The sequence below is a fragment of the Dreissena polymorpha genome, chromosome 6, assembly GCF_020536995.1.
Source record: "Dreissena polymorpha isolate Duluth1 chromosome 6, UMN_Dpol_1.0, whole genome shotgun sequence".
Taxonomy (NCBI): domain Eukaryota; kingdom Metazoa; phylum Mollusca; class Bivalvia; order Myida; family Dreissenidae; genus Dreissena; species Dreissena polymorpha.
In genome coordinates, this window is record NC_068360.1 from 93,506,938 (window position 1) to 93,524,104 (window position 17,167).

The 17,167-nt window shown below is 36.0% G+C and overlaps 1 protein-coding gene across 1 annotated transcript in view; it reads right to left on the reverse strand.

Annotated features, from left to right (window-relative positions):
• The window catches only part of LOC127834355 (F-box-like/WD repeat-containing protein TBL1XR1), a 29,810-nt gene extending 13,792 nt beyond the window's left edge, over positions 1-16,018 (reverse strand). Inside the window, exons 1-8 of the mRNA XM_052360116.1 lie at positions 15,730-16,018; positions 14,242-14,359; positions 12,237-12,382; positions 9,929-10,082; positions 8,366-8,501; positions 3,761-3,899; positions 3,161-3,224; positions 2,658-2,755 (exon numbers count right to left, since the gene is read on the reverse strand). Of these exons, the coding sequence (XP_052216076.1) occupies positions 2,658-2,755; positions 3,161-3,224; positions 3,761-3,899; positions 8,366-8,501; positions 9,929-10,082; positions 12,237-12,382; positions 14,242-14,299 (795 nt within the window). The 5' untranslated portion in view covers positions 14,300-14,359; positions 15,730-16,018. The remainder of the gene's footprint in view (positions 1-2,657; positions 2,756-3,160; positions 3,225-3,760; positions 3,900-8,365; positions 8,502-9,928; positions 10,083-12,236; positions 12,383-14,241; positions 14,360-15,729) is intronic.
• Positions 16,019-17,167: the final 1,149 nt, after the last annotated feature.

Below are 17,167 nucleotides of genomic sequence, written 5' to 3' on the forward strand. Positions count from 1 at the left end.
ATGATTTATATAGAGAAAAAAAACTTAATATAATTAAAATAAGATTGGGGTGTTCTCTCAGTTGATTTGAACAAGCACAAAAATACATTCAATACAATTTTACACAATACATCATATCCTGCTTAGCAGGGGACAAAAATATTTATAAATGGCACTCGTCCTGCAGGACAAGTGCATTAAAATTTTTACTCGTCCTGCAAACACATGCACTTGCCCTTCAAATATGTGTGAAAGAAAGATTGCAAAGGACTGATATGACTAACATAGAGAATAATAGGTTAGTGTTGATTATAGATCAGGTTTATCATGCGAGGCTTAGAAAACAAAAAGCACGAGCCTTGGCGAGTGCTTTTTCGTTTTCGTGCCGAGCATGATAAACCTGATCTATAATCAACACTGACCTATTATTCTATTTATCCCACTTTTTATTCAGTAAACTTTTTTTATTTAAACAAAATAAGTTTTCATGAGTGTTTGTCGTACTTTGATAATGACTGTAGTGTAACCAAGGCGAGTGTATTACTCCGCGTTCCAAAAATAACCGCTGATCAAATAATCTTTTTTTAAATCAGAATATCGTTCTGTAACAAAGTGTCGAGGGTTATTAATTACAATTTTAATCATATTGAATTGCAAATCTTAAAGTTTTATGATATCAATATGACATTAAGTTGTTATATACAAGGAACTACATTTGTTTACAACGTAGCCTAACACCACACACAATTCACTTTCGATAACAAACCATCAAGTCGATCACGAGGTGCACAATTTTTGCTTCTTTGTTATAATATTGGTTATTTCGTGACGAAATAACAAAGATTACTTGGATTTAAGCTAATTATATACATTTTGAATGTTGAAAGTGGCACCAAAGAATTGTGAGGCAAAGTTGTTCGAACTAGAGAAAGACATTTGCTGGTGAAGTGACTGGGTGGGGCGAACATCAAGATCAACTTGTTTGACGGTAGACAGTGGTTGTCTAGGCTGCATTTCGGCCATAGTTTCGGTGCATGAAGGTGAACAAGAGGAATCTGTTGGATTTTTACATTTACTGGACTGAGCAAGAATGAACACTTTTGCTGCTGTTCAACAGATATGTTGGAATAATTGGTTATGGACTGGACATTTTTTGCCCTGTTATGGCCATGGTTTCAGTGGGTGGAATGTTTGCATTTCGAAGTTTTTTGACCAGGAATTTGCGAACTGAGTGGTTCGTTATTCTCTTGTGCTTGAGAAAGCCGGCGTCTTTTGCCATGGCCTTCATCATCTGACCTAGCTTGTTGACACCCAATTGTTGACGCAAGAACCACTGGGATGCAGTGTCATTTGTGCGTATTGCCAGGTTGGAAAGATGCTTTGAAGAAAAATCAGATGGACACATATCCGAGTACAGCTTGTAAATTAACACAGGATTTCTTGGTCCAGACGATTGTTTTCTACAGTCAAAGGGGAGCAACTCGAACTGACTTCTTCAAAGGGGAGCTACAACAACAGAACCTATTTGCATAGGGTTAAATTTACCTAATACTAGAGGTTTTAATAAAAATAAATGCCAAAAAAAACACGTTTTTTGCTACTTTTCTTTGTTTTAAGGTCATTAAGATTGACAAACTTTTGAGTGTTTTTATTATTGATGCACTTGGCAAATACAGGTGACGAGGTGCGTGGGAAAAAGTAGTCCCGGTTCGGCAGTTGATGACGTCATTTCGTGCCATTGATTATAGCCTTGCCGTTGATTATAGATGAAATTTAATCAACGGGGCTTTAATCAACCGAATTTGCTGTAAAAGTGGGATAAAATGTTTCCTATATCACTGCTTAAATGCTGCTTACTTAGTTATTCATGCTAGCTGATCACAGAAGACATGTTTACTTACTTTATTTATGAGGAACACAAAATAAATAAATGAAGACAAATTTGTTTTTTCCTTTTTCTAATGCTTGCGTGCTTTCCATTTCGTATGGTTGAACATCGCTCCTGCCCCCTTTAAAGAACGCTCGTATGTCAGACATGTTTCAGATGAAATTCAGACTGGTTTAAAACCGTACTTCGCAGTAAAATAATTCTTTGAAAAAAAAATAATACTTACAGCGAATGAAGTCAGATGGTTCCCTGTCAACATGGACACGCAAAGTTTACACCAAAAAGCCAATATTTACTCGGGACACAGTCTCGCATAACAACGCGCACCTGCTGTATGGAATTTACAATTACGATTTCCGGTTCATTCGCGTTTTACTTTCGGAATAGATATGCTTTAAGAAATGATTTTATTTAATGAAAAAGAGTCTTACTGGTCAGAAAATACATATTTTAACATCAGTTTTTTTTCACTCGTCCTGTAGGACGAGAGCTTTAGGGTAATTCACTCGTCCTTTCAAGATTTCACTCGTCATTACGAGCGGACGAGTGGAATTTTTGTCCCCTGCTTAGTATGCCATGAGAACTTTTATGGTGTTTTAATAAATCTTCATGCAAACTGGTCCAAGCACGGAGATCTTTTAAAATACAGACAGCACTGGCTCATCTGATGAAACGGATTTCTCTAGCAGTTCTCTATTAACCTAAAGGCTATGGATGCAACCACCCTTATATTAGAAGGTTTTAACCTAATATGGTGAGCACAAATAAAATATACATGAAGTACAAATACCTTATCGACACCAGCACTTAATATATAATTTCCTTGTTTATTCCACTTTAACGCAAATATTGGACCTTTATGTTGACCTAATGTGTTCAAAAGTTGACCTGAAAAGTACAAAAAATAAATTCTTAATGTTGATCTCAAGTGTACAAAAGTTTACCTGAAATTTAAAACAATTCTCAAAGAAAATCTCATACTTTTAAACAACACTATGAAAGAAAAGCAAACATCCGTGTCGGACAGATTGACTTAATGTCTGAAAAGATTCAAACCCTATCAAACCCAATGAGACATTTGCTTTTGATTCCAGAGGTCCTGAGTTCAAATCCAAATGGCAATTTTTTAATATGGTAATCCTTTTTCTTGTTATCATAATCAGTTAAGACCATTCTAAACATTGTAGATTTGTTAATTAACATATTTGATTAAAATTCTCAAAAATATGAAAATCTGTGAAGAAGTCCCTTTAAAATCAGTTCAGCAAGTTAAAACATATCAAAATAGTGTACCGTCCGTGCTCCATAATCTAGCATAACCGTCATACGATCCTGTTGCTAGAAATTTGCCATCAACCTGTAAACAACAAAATAAAGAATGATGCGAGTCAGCTATAGATCTAATTTTGATTTATTTCTCTCATTAATACACTATAGTAAGTATCACTATGATATTTGGTACAGAACAGTGAAATTTTGTTAAATTAGTATTGTACTTGAGTGGAGAAAAAAATAATCTAATTAAATAAACTAAGGTAGATAGAGTTATGGTTCTTAGTCACTGCACTTCTCCTATTTGCCATCTGTTTATATTTCAAGTTTCAAGTAAATCCATAGAAAAGATTTGCAGCTATGCTCCGGACAAAAATTTACTTTGAAATTAAATAAAGGGAGATAATTCAAAAACTAAGGTAGATAGAGTCAGCGACAACACTTTCCACTTTTGTGATATATTCTGCTTAAAGAAAGTCTCTTCTTAGCAAAACTCTAGTTGAGGTGGAAAGTGTTGTCCCTGATAAGCCTTCGCGGACTGCACAGGCTAATCTGGGACGACACTTCACGCACATGCATTAAACCCCCTTTTCACAGAGCGCGGCTCATTTAAAGCCTTACATTCCAGTCTAGAGAAGTGACATCTTTATTGCTAGGGACTTCAGTGCCCCCCTTCTGTATACAGTGTCGAAGGACGAGCTGGTTGGCGCTGCCTGTTGTATCGTTCATGTTCCAGATACGGGCCGTAGAGTCACCCGAACTGAAGAAAAACATTGTACATGTATTGAGACACTGAGTATAGTATAGTGATTTTTTGGGGGAAAATCTCATAAATTGTAAAAAATTTGAATTGTGAAGTCTTCATATTGGGAAATTGTGTATTTGATTTTTTGCTCCCATGTACTTTAAAACTGTAACTAAGTGTTGTCAATATAATATATATTATGGTTCAATCTATAGAGCTGCAGAGGGAAACTAAATATTATTTAAAAAATATCTTCAATATTGCAAAAGTTATGGCAAATGTTAAAGTTCAAACAAACCAACAAGCAAACCAACAGACAGGGCAAAATCAATATGTCCCCCACAATAGTGGTGGGGGACAAAAACATCAGTGTTTCTTACAGCAATAGCCAAAATTTGAACGCTAGATGTGGTCTGGTAACATATATTGAACGAGATACAAATGCTTGTTTTTGTTTTTTGTGTGGCAATATATTCCATGTGAATTTTCCACAACGCTATCTGAACATTAACAAGCTAACGCGAGATTGGCCAATCTCGTTCCTGCCTGTAAATGTTTGGATATCGTCCTGGGAAATTCACATGGAGAATATCGTGACACAAAAAGTAAAACGAGCATTTTGTATCTCGTTAAATCTATATTACCAAACCACATCTAGCATTGAAATTTTTGTTATTGCTCTAAGGAAAACTGATTTTTATCAAATAACTTTATTTCACAAAATATTTTAAGAAATATTGTGGTTTTAAGATTTAGATATAGTTTCTAACAAGAGATTGCCAAGCAATATTTTCCCCTACTGGTGAAACTCCACCATTGTCAGTATTTTTTTTATATATCTGTTGCTATAGCAACCACAATTTTTGGAACAAAATGAATTGATGTGCATTATCTTCATATTGCCATCTGCTCATATTTCAAGTTTCATGAACAAATATGAAGAACTTTTAAAGTTATCGCAGGATCCAGAAAAGTGTGGCGGACTGACAGACTGACACAAAGAGCGCAAACCATAAGTCCCCTCCGGTTTCACCGGTAGGGGACAATAAGGCGCTACAATCTTAGCAAATTTATAACATCATACCTTAAAAACATTACTCTATATTCAAGAGTACAATGTATACTCTTTGTTTTCCAAAATGGCCTTGTCTATTCCACACAAAATATCAGATTGCAGATTTATATTAATCAAGGATAGTTTCTTTCAATAGAACATAACAAACGCCATTTGATACAATGAAAATAAGTTGGTTGCATGCTGTCTGCAGCCATATTAATAAAATTCATTTTATTGATAAATGAGGATGTTTTTTGACATTAAATAAGAAAGTGACAAGACACAGTGTCACAATTAAAAAAAAAAAAAAAACTACACAAGAATTTCCAAGTCTTTGGTAAATCTTAAACTAAAGGATTACATTTGGCGTGTGTATGATTTTGAAATATAATAGAGTTGCATACTTTTTTCTATCTGTTTTACAGACAAAAAATTATTAAAAAAACCCATAAATTTAAAGTCTATAAGTTTATGTAAAAAAAATATGCAAAATTTTTGTTTGCTGTGACACATACGTACAACAATTTTGATACCTATCAAGAAAAATGCATTGTTCAGATTTTCAAACATTTTGTTGGCTATTATTAATGCTGAGATTGGATTGACTGTGTGATATACATGAATTTAAAAAAAATCCTTCCCAATCAGAAGCAAAGTGAAAATGGCTATGTGCAAACAGCAAACAAGAATATCAGTGAAACTGATGGATGCTCCCCGATGATGCGTTTTGTCAATGTATGTGTTAATAAACACCTAAAAAATCTATTATTAGCCTTGGTGACCTTGACCCAGTGACCTCAAACCTCATCAAAAGGTAGAGGTCCATGCAAGGTACCTACATGCCAAATATGAAAGAGATCGGTTAAGTATTGAAGGTGCTATGAGAAACTGTAACAAAAGAGTGACGGAAAAATCTATTATTAGCCTCAGTGACCTTGACCTTGACACCAGCGACCTATAACCTCATCAAAAGGTAGAGGTCCATGCAAGGTACCTACATCAGGGTTGTCATTATGATTGTAAAAAAGGATCATTTTGGAATAGCAACCGATTCGGCTGGGGGTCATGGGGGCCGCCTAGGCCCCCTTGTAGGTCCAGGTTAAGAAAACCGACCGAAAACGAATTCTAGACATTTTAGGGACAAAATACTGCTATTCTCAGAGCATAAAAAGTTCAAATGAGGTCTAAAAAGAATAGAAAATTTTAAGATTTTCACATTTTTAGTATTCTGTACAATGTAAAAACATATTATATTGATAGATCTTTGCATGTTCCGATTCTATCCATTACCCGATAATCCAGTATTCAGTGCTCCAGCTAGGCCTAAATCGAAGGGCGCCGCGCCCTGCCCTCCCGAACCTCCGCCCTGCCCCCCCGAACCTCCGCCCTGCCCCCCCCCCCACCCCCCACAAAAAAAAAAAACAAAAAAAAATTTTTTTTTTTTTTACATATGATAATTCATAAATCTCTTAATGCATTGTAATTAGTTTAATCCTCATTGTAGACATTATATTTGAATGGTTTAATAATAATGGGAATAATACAATTATTTATAACATATAAATTAACATGCAATAGGAAGCATTCCAGAAACACCCCGCGCGCTCGAACGTGCCCTTTTCACAAAATACTGCGCATCGAAAGTGCCCTTTTGACAAAATACTGCGCGTCGAAAGTGCCCTTTCGACAAAAAAGCCCCCTGCCCTTTTCAAATCCTAGCTGGAGCACTGAGTATTATTACCATTTCTTTTTTTTTGAAAACCAAATTACGGCCAATATTGACGATGAATGTCGTCCGCCATTTAACTCAAGTGCATATACAAATTGAATTGTGGGATTGGGGAATGCTCATTGAACATGCGTGTATCACGTGACGCGATTTGAGAGCATTGAGTTGAGAGCTCCGTTTATATTTAGAAATTACGACAAATCAACGACTCGATCTTAACTGTTACATGTACCTCCTTTCAGAAAAGTTTGCGAAAGTGAAAGTGAATATCTGAGAATAAAAACGCGTCTTTCTTTAAATTTTACAGAGTAGATCTACTTTTCATTCCGGATCGTGATATAAATGGTCAGGTCATTCATGCATGTAGACCTATATGTATGCATAGTTTAGCAATCCCAAAACACATTATTTACCTACTTATTACATTATGCGTTATGACCATTTGTATAACAAAATGAATTATTTAATTGAAGTATTTTCAAAGGTGTATAATTAAATGTGTTATCCGAAATCATTTTCAGATTTCATTATTCACGAAAAATTAAGAAAATTCTAGCAACAGAAACACATATATCTTGTGTTTTTCATGTACAGATGAAAATCAAGCCAAAATTAGACTTTATTTATAACATCACGTCATTCTACCTCGGGGAAAACACAGACTTTAATATTAAGATGCTGAATAACAACTTCGTAGCGCAGAGGTCGCTAATTTCTTTTATGTTGGTAGAAAATCGAAGAGCATTTTTTAATATGTGGAAACTTTTTCTCTCACTAAAAAAACTAGTTAATTACACTCTACAGTGCTTCATTCGTTGAGATACGGTCAGAAATAATCTGTGAAATGTACAGCTATTTGATACAGTTTCACGTGGGGTCGGCGTGTATTCGGCTGCCTGAGCGCTGATTGGTTGACGTGCTTACCAAGAAGAATTTGATTGACAGCTGGAAAATTCAATATTGGCCACTCGGTGAGAAATTCATTGAAAACAGTAGCTCTTAGGCGGAGTTAACGGACTGACTGAATGGGTGTCGCTCTACTATACTACAATTATTCCTCGTCAATTATTGTTGGTTTGCGTGATAAAAACATTTGCGTGACGGAAAAATCTATTATTAGCCTCAATGACCTTGACTCCAGTGACCTAAAACCTCATCAAATAGTAAAGGTCCATGCAAGGTACCTACATGCCAAATATGAAAGAGATTGGTTATGTAATGAAGGTGCCATGAGAAACTGTAACAAAAGTGTGACATAAGAATCTATTATTAGCCTCAGTGACCTTGACCCCAGTGACCTCAAACCTCATCAAAAGGTAGAGGTCCATGCAAGGTACCTACATGCTAAATATGAAAAAGATCAGTTGAGTATTGAAGGTGCTATGAGAAAATGTAACAAAAGTGTGACGGAAGTAAGGAAGGAAGGACAAATTGGCAACTATATGCTCCGCCGAAATTTTATTTCGGGGAGCATAAAAACCAGTATAGCCTGCAAGTAACGCTCAGTCTGTTAAAGTTTTATGCTGTTTGCTGCTCATCAGTATCTAAGGGTTGGAAATGAAGCATTTAAAACTTAAATCTAGTAAGAAAGGTCTTTTATTCAATTTAACTTTCAAACTACAAATGTGTCAAAATATGTATCTAATAGTGATTAACTGTTAAGTATGAAGCAAACGCAAGTTAGCAAAAGTTTACCCAGAGGCTAAGAGATCATTAACAGGATTCCATGCACAGATGAAGACCTCGGACTCGTGACCTCTGAGCACTGTAGCCTTGCTGCTGGGAATCTCCAGGCCCTCCTCCACTTCCATCCTGTCTCCAGAGTGGTTCACTGCGAATGGAAAGAATAAGTTTAAACCTATTTATTTTGGCTCCATTGCATCAAAAGGGGTTAGCCTATGGCTTATTGAAACATTCTCAAGTCCATTTCATTGGTTGAGCCAGTAAAAGGTGTCTATACATGTAGGACGTTAACAGAATGAGGATCCAACCCATGACTTCCCCGTAACTAGGGGACACCTTATTCTGATTTCATTACGCAATGGCAATCTGAACATCAGGGTTCATACAGATAGTCCCTTGTAGGTATTTCACTATTCAAAGAAAATACTTACATAAATGAGTGCCGCTCTTGGAAAATGGGACTTAATGCACAGTGTTTTTTTTCACCGTTTTGGGAATGGGGTCGGGTCACTTTGGATTGGGAAAATTCACGTCGTTCTGACTAAAGTTGGGAAATTAGTGTTGTTGTTGTTTTGCTAATAAATGCTTCAAAATTGAGGATACAAGTATTATATTTACTAAATTTAACTTATATGGATGGGAGATGAACAAAAAATATTGAGATCTAAACCTTCCATTGGGAATTTTTAACTCCCATTTGGGAAAAATATATACTTTTTCCCATTGGGAATGGGTCCGGTTACCGGACCCCATTTTGAATGAAAAAACCACTGATGCATGTGCGTAAAGTGGGGTCCATGGTCAGCCTGTGTGGTCTAGGATTTTGACTAAGGAGAGAATTCCTTGAAACGAATAATTCCATAGAAGTGGAAAGAGTCATCCCTGATTAGCCTGTGCAGTCTCTGCACAGGCTAATACATTGTATGGGACAACACTATGCGCACATCCAGTAAGCCCCGTTTGACTAAAGACTCAAATAGAAACATGGCAGGGATTTTTTTAATTCTATAGCTGTAGTCTACACCCCCCCCCTCCTAAAAAAATTATTTTGTGGGGTTTTCTCCCTTATTGAGACTCACCCCTAGATATTTCATTTACTGTCAGTTACATACATGTAGCATGAAAATTACTGCTAAATTCAAGCGCTATGTTTCTCACTGAAGGATGGTTAGCGCAGTGGTTGTTCATCTGGACACGTGAGTTTGGTTGGTGGTCATCATAATGGACAGGAAGGCGGTTCCTATCGGAACTCGGGCATACATCCCCCCCCCAACACAAGACCACACCAAAACTTCAAAATCATTTAGTTATAACTAGAAATAGCTATGGTCCAATTCCCTTCTAAAACAAATGTACATCTATTTAATGCGCATCAAACACAATGGTATTGGCACCGTAGATAATGTCCTACTCAAACATGTTTTTTAATTTTGTGTGTATTTTTTCAGCCACTTTTACAAGACAGTGTATTTATACACTTACCATTATACTTAAAACACTTAAAATGCACAGAAGTGTACATTTTAAATACCCATTTAATACACATTTACAAGAACAGACTATGCCAACACGCACCCCCATCAGCGGGCGCGGTCTCCTCTCCATTGGTGCTGACGGGCTCTGTTTTCACCTGGGCCACCTTCGACTGGGACTGCTTCCTCTGTTCTACCGTGTCAGGCAACACTGCGTCTATCAGCGACAGGGACTCTATAGGCTTCTCTGAACCATCCTGAAGGATTATAGACTTTTTTTCTTAACCCTGTCCCACTCAAAAAGAAGTCAAAATGGCTATGTGCAAACAGCATAAAACCAGTCTGTTCAGGTTTTATGGTGTTTGCTTCTCACCAGTATATACAAACTGTAAGGGCTGGAAATGAAGCCTTTACAACTTGAATCTAGTAATCTGAAGATATCACAACACGCATTTTCCCAATATCAGGGTTTTACGCGTTAATTTTTCTCAATTGGTATGATAGTCGGTATCGGTACTTTTCCCAATTGGGAAAAAAAATGCTGCTAAATTAACAATGAACTACATGGCTTAATTGTTCAGTGACTATGGCCTAACAGACATCTGACATTTTTCATCAACAACAAACAGTAAGGCTGCTCCTTCAAAACACAATTCTTAACTACCTAGATAGAAGACTGTAGAATGGCATTGTGTACCGGTAGTATCAAACTAGTCTTAAGAACATTGTTTGAGTTTTTTTTATCATATGCGAATGCAGACATTTGAAACTTTGTCACACACAAAATATGAACAAATGAGCCTCGTTCTTGGAAAACAGGGCCTAATACATGTGCATAAGAAGTTTTAAAGTGCTCCTGCTAGGATTTGAAAAGGGCAGGGGGGCTTTTTTGTCAAAAGGGAATTTTTGACGCGCAGTATTTTGTGAAAAGGGCACGTTCGAGCGCGCGGGTATTTCTGGAATGCTTCCTATTGCATGTTAATTTATATGTTATAAATAATTGTATTATTCCCATTATTATTAAACCATTCAAATATAATGTCTACAATGAGGATTAAACTAATTACAATGTAATAAGAGATTTATGAATTATCATATGTAAAAAAAAAAAAAAATATATATTTTGAGGGGGGGGGGGGGGCAGGGCGGAGGTTCGGGGGGCAGGGCGGAGGTTCGGGAGGGCAGGGCGCGGCGCCCTTCGATTATTTAGGCCTAGCTAGAGCACTGGTTCTACATTAGCAGGCTTTTTCCGCCCTATGCCACGGGTCCGAAATTCGGCCCCATTCCCAATGCAAATCTGGTTGTTTTTTTCCCAATTGAAAAAAAAAATTCCCAATTCAAAAAAAAAAAAAATAAAAAAAAAAAAAAATTTTTTTTTTTTTTTTTACCTTAAAATATATGTTAACCTTAGCCGGTGTAGAAAATAGAAAGTGTTGCATAATAAAATTATCTGTTGCCTTGAATTTGTTTTAAAAACTGTAAAATATATTAATGATTATTTAATTAAGACTTTCCTTATTTTCCTCAAAATCCGGCGCTTCGCACGATTTTTTTCACCTCAAAAAAGGCCAGGCCTTTTCCCCAAATTCAGATTAAAAAACCTGCACTTATCTCACATGTTCATAATACTTTGTAAAATTTCAATAATAAGTTATCAAAATAGTCGTTATTTACCAGTTAACGGCTTCTTTGAAATATAAGAAACACTATTTACATGCGATTATTTTTCCCAATTGAGCCAATTTTGCGAATATTTTTTTTCCCAAAATGGGGGTTTTCACGACGCGAAATTCCCAAAATTCCAGTGTGGCGTATTCCCAAAATGGAGCGGAAAAAGCCTGATTAGCCTATGTAGTCCGCACAGACGCATCAGTGTCGTCACTTTCTGCCTACACTGGAATTTCCTTTATAACGGAAATCATTTAACAAATTCCATAAAAGCAGAAAGTGCTGTCCCTGATTGGCCTGTGTGGCTTATCTTGGAGGACACTTTTTGTACATGCAGTAAGCAATGCTCCAGCTAGCATTTAAAAAGGGCAGGGGGGGCTATTAACATAAAAATTAATATGCAACAGGGAATATTCCAGATACGCCCGCGCGCTCGAAAATACCATTTTGACAAAATACTGCCCGTCGAAAGTGCAATTTTTAACTGTTAGAATATAGTATTCCCATTATTATTAACCATGTTAATAAAATGTCTACAATAAGGAATTAATTAATTACAATGTAATAAGAGATTTATAAATTATCTTATGTAAAAAAAATATATAAAAAAATAAGAAAATATAAATAAAAGAGAAGGGTGGGGCCTCGGAAAGGCAGGGCGGGGCACCCTTCCATTTAGACGTAGCTGAAGCACTGATTAAGTCCAGTCTTCTCAGAGTTTTATCATATGATGACTACATCACCTCTCCTATGCTGATCTCAGCTTCAGTGTACTGCAGGCCTTTCTGGATAATACTGAGCAATGCTGCTGGTGGCACAAGGGCTCCATTGATGTTCGACTGACTGATGTGGGACTCAATGCCGAACGTGTACGCCGAATGGACAAAGCCTGCAAAAATCAATGATCATTGACAGGGATAGAAACTAACTCTTTACAACTGCTTTAACACCGTGACACAGGCAACCATCTTTAGGATTTTGGTTGCCCAGCCAAAGAGTAAAGAGCCCAGAACCATGACGTACATATAATGTGTATCTAATAGTTTCTTTAAATAAAAATAAAGATATTAAACAGGGCTCGAATTTAACTTTTTTTTCTACTTGCAAAACATTGCGAGCAGCTTTAATACCAACTCGCAAAATCAAAAACATTCTCGCAAATTTTGCTGGAAACTTAATTTAATTTCGTTTTTTTTATTCGACAGTTAACTTTGCTTTATCTTTCATATTGTTATTTCCATCTGCGGGCAAAAAGAAACTAGTTATTTTTCGCTTCGACGCCATGTCTGTTCAAGTTCAATGAACACGTGTGAATTGGTCGACTGTTAAACGTTCTTTGTACCAATACCATCCTCGTATCTGTACTATAAGTATACTAGTCCATATACAATTACAAGGTACGCGCTTCCGCATACTGGTATTAGGACGTTCTATGACCTATGGTTTAGCGTTCAGGACGGCGAACGCATTTAGCAATCATACTGTGTTTAAATCACTATTTCTTTACTTGCAAAAAATTACTAGTGGCTTAAAACTTAACTCGCAATCGGTATTTTTCACTCGCATTTTGCGAGTGTTAATTTCGAGCCCTGATTAAAACAAGAACATTTCTGATATGACACACTTTCCATTCATTATGTCCAATTATGAGCCTGTGGTTGGAATTATTTCTTAGGCCAAAATAAATTTCGTGCCTTTATGCATGCACATGTTCACCTGCTCTTCTCGAATTATACTATTCATTAATCTTTAAAAACTCAATTAGCATACTTACCCTACTAGTATTTATACTACTGAGTAGTATTTCTCGTAAATATATACACATACATATGTCATAACAAATTGATCAGATTTTTGTCAAATTTGCCGCACCTAAAAATTACCAAGTGAGAGCTTCAAATTTGGCCATTTAGTCGATATTTGTGCACCAAAATGCAATTTATACCTACATGTATCATCATGGAAGCATAAAACTGTTAAGTCATGAAGATGTCATGTTTCCTATAAATTTCGTATATCATTCTGTTGAAAATATTTAAGGCTTAAAGCAGATTCACAAGGCCGCCACTACTTCTTACTTCATTTAATGTATGAAATCAAATGTTGCCCAAATGGTTTAAATGTTAAATGGGTTGGCAGAAAATGAATTCATATGGACACAATATTATTTTACTCTGCACTTGCTAGTACCATTTTCGGAAGGCTTCAGTCTGTAAAACAATCACTCATTCAAATAACATGTAAGACAGTGCAGATTTTATCACATGCTTTCTTACATGTAGTCACTTATTCTATATTTTAAGTATACTGACATGGCAACAGTCGTCTTAAAACTTGCTCAAGTCTAGAACAGATTTAAATTCCGGGGTAGTAGGCCCTTGCCTATCTGGAAAGTGTTTTTGATAAAACTGTGCAAATAAATTATCTTAAAAAACAGAAAACATTTGAGATTATTGCAGACAAAGTCGGTTTCTAAATGGGCACTTATTTATACATAAACTAATGCTGTCAATATTATTGTAGACACTTTATAGAATTCAATTAAAACTGATGCAATTTTAACTTTTTGTTACATCAAGATCAACCTACCGTACACGAAAGAGCCAATCAAACCAATATTTCATAAAGTCAAGTTAAACAGATTTCTAGCAATTGTTTTTTCTTATCACACGCTTGCCAAAACTGGCAAGCACTTGGAAACATTCAGGTGAAGGCGGATGCTATTGCGAAAAACAGGTGTGAGCTTACCAGACTCCTGGAGGTATCTGTACACGAGGAAGTTCACCTCATCGCTGCCAAAACTCATGATGCCTCGAGTGTGTCACCACACTGCATGCACCTGCAGACACGGTCGGACTCTCCACTTCTACAAACAAGATGATCATTATTATTTATATTTGTAGAAATGAGGAACATTGCAAGGAAAACCTGGATTGAAATTGGCAGCAGGCTGTACGAAGGGAATAGCTAAATTGTTCTGGAAGCTACATGTAGCTCAGAACAAGAGATGTCTCCATAGGATGACATATGCCCCCAAAAAATGCTTTAAAAGAAGTTAGGAGCATTTTCGAAACCTAAAGGCAGATTTCGAAAACTTAAACGCAGACCCTAAGTGCAAGGTCAAGGTCAAAATTTGTGTGCGTATGGAAAGGCCTTGTCCATATACACATGCATACCAAATATGAAGGTTACATCTGACGCGACATAGAAGTATAAGCATTTTTCGAAACCTAAACGTTAAGTGTGACGGACAGACAGACGTTCAGTGCGATCACTATATGCCCTCCTTCAGGAGCATAAAATATGTTTTCATTTTTTGTATAGTACTATATGTGCTTTTGGAAACACCTCAGGGATGGATTATAGAAATTAATTCCCCACTCACTAAGTGGATTAACCAAAACTCTACACTTTAAAAACAAAGCAAACAACAAGTAAACAAATATTTATTGAGCAATTTGGACATTGTAAAGTAGGTACTCTACTGAAAAATCGCATCCCTGTAATAGTGATATGCATGTAAACTATTTTTATATAAGTTGTGCAATTTGGCTGAGGTAAAAGTGGTTGTCTACTAAGATTTACATTGTACATGATTTAAATTACTAGTATTGTTTCCTTAAACATGTTTTAAACTGTAAGCATAAGTGTAAGTCAAATGTCTAATTTGAGAAAAATTACTAAGTCCCAATAGTTAATGTTCTGCTAATGATAAAACTAGGAAATGAATCAGAATTGCACCATGTCAACAGTTGGTATGAAAAACCATGTCTTATCTAAAAATAGATATCTATACTTCTCGTTCATGTCACAGAGAACTGCTCACTATCATTATAAATCTGAAAACGGGCTTTAGCTATAACACTATATTCTGTTCCAGCATAAAAAATCAACCTATAAACAGACTATAGCCATGAACGCAAATACAATGAGCATTTTACCATAAGAATTCGATTTATCGAGCTCGAAAAATATTCAACAAACCACAAAAGTTAGAATCGCTATATCCCTTTGCGTGAATCGCACTGATTTTCATGTATTCTCATTCGCTTTCTAAAACCGGTGCATCTGTGTTTCTGTTAAATGCACGTCCCTACTATAGCCTCGATAGCGGCTATATCAAGTTGTATCTTTGACGCAAGAAACGCCACGACTTTGATATTGCTTTTTAGAGACGTGTCAACATATTCATAAAATCACAAGTATTTTATTTTTGGAACATCATGTAGTAATTACCTTTTCAGAAACCTGCTAACACTTCGTGTGTGTATTGTAAAACGCCTTTACTCCGGTTGCTCACAACGCTAAACGTCGCGAAAACACATTAAAATACTATCCAGTTTCATGTTATTCACAAGCAATTACAATAAATAATTATATGTTGCGAGAAATCGTAACAATTAACAACTATTACAATAACCACAAAGTGAAGACACTTTGAATCAGAGCTGACACAGTAAATCCAGTTAGAATTTGAACTTGGTTCTTTCCCCACAAAACCAAAATGTCGAATAAAAGCACTCGGTCACGGACTACTTTTATCAGAAATCTTCCTAGTACACACAGAAAATGAAAACCTTATTTGCATTTTATATTTATTTTCCACTTATAAATGTATTAAATCAAAAATTGACAGTTACTGGACTTGTTGGTTTCATATTTTGCTCGGCGTAAGAATATACGTTTACATGTTGGAAAACCTACCATTCTGCTGTTGTATGAAACTTTGATAAACGGGAAACTAAACAAATGATTTCCGCACTTACGTGAAGCATTCGAATAAGAAATTGTACATTGTGAATAAAAATCGTCATACAGTTTAAAGATACATGATATGTACAGCAAAACTACATCAAAACCAATATACATTTTCCCGCCGGCGCCTCGGGAATACCAATTAGGTCAAGACGATCACATTTGATTAGGGGTAAACTAATCGAGATTTCAAATTAAACCACAAATAACTAGAAACACTTTTTGTTTAATCGGCCCATAACCAAAGTATTATATCTTTAGCCGTATAAAGAACATTTAATATGCATTGTATGTATCATACGTTTAGTTATTTATCATGTAAAGTTATTTATATTACCCATGCAACAAATTTGGAATGATCCGCCGATATCGCTAAAGTCATGGCTGGTCATGTTACAATATTAAGACATCATACAACGTGTCGGCTTCGTACGAAATGAACACGACTACCACGACCTTATGGGAATGATTAAGTAATTGAAATAGTAGCGAACTAAATTGAATTGAAAGGAAGGATTTTGTTTCGAGGAACAATATCATTCACTTGGTCTTCTATAACAGATCAGGAACTAAAACAGACCTTTGTTTGTATAAGTCTATTTTGAAGATGTTTTAAGCGATAATTTTAGCGAGGTTTGACAATAAAAAAAAGGTTAAACATGTTTATTTGACGTTTATTATATGATCTCGCTGTATTAAATATAATAGATAAGTGTTCGTTTGTTTGTTTAGATTTGATCCATTCCGACTCGTCTTCTCAAGGTCATGACCGTGTTTACTACCTATCATGAGACAACAATCCTGAATCCGGAAGCTTGTGATCATCTATAAAGTGTCGCTCTGGATAAACTGGGCTAAATGCGTGTGCGTACAGTGTCGTCCCATATAAACCTGTTTAGTCCGCACAGGTTTATCAGGG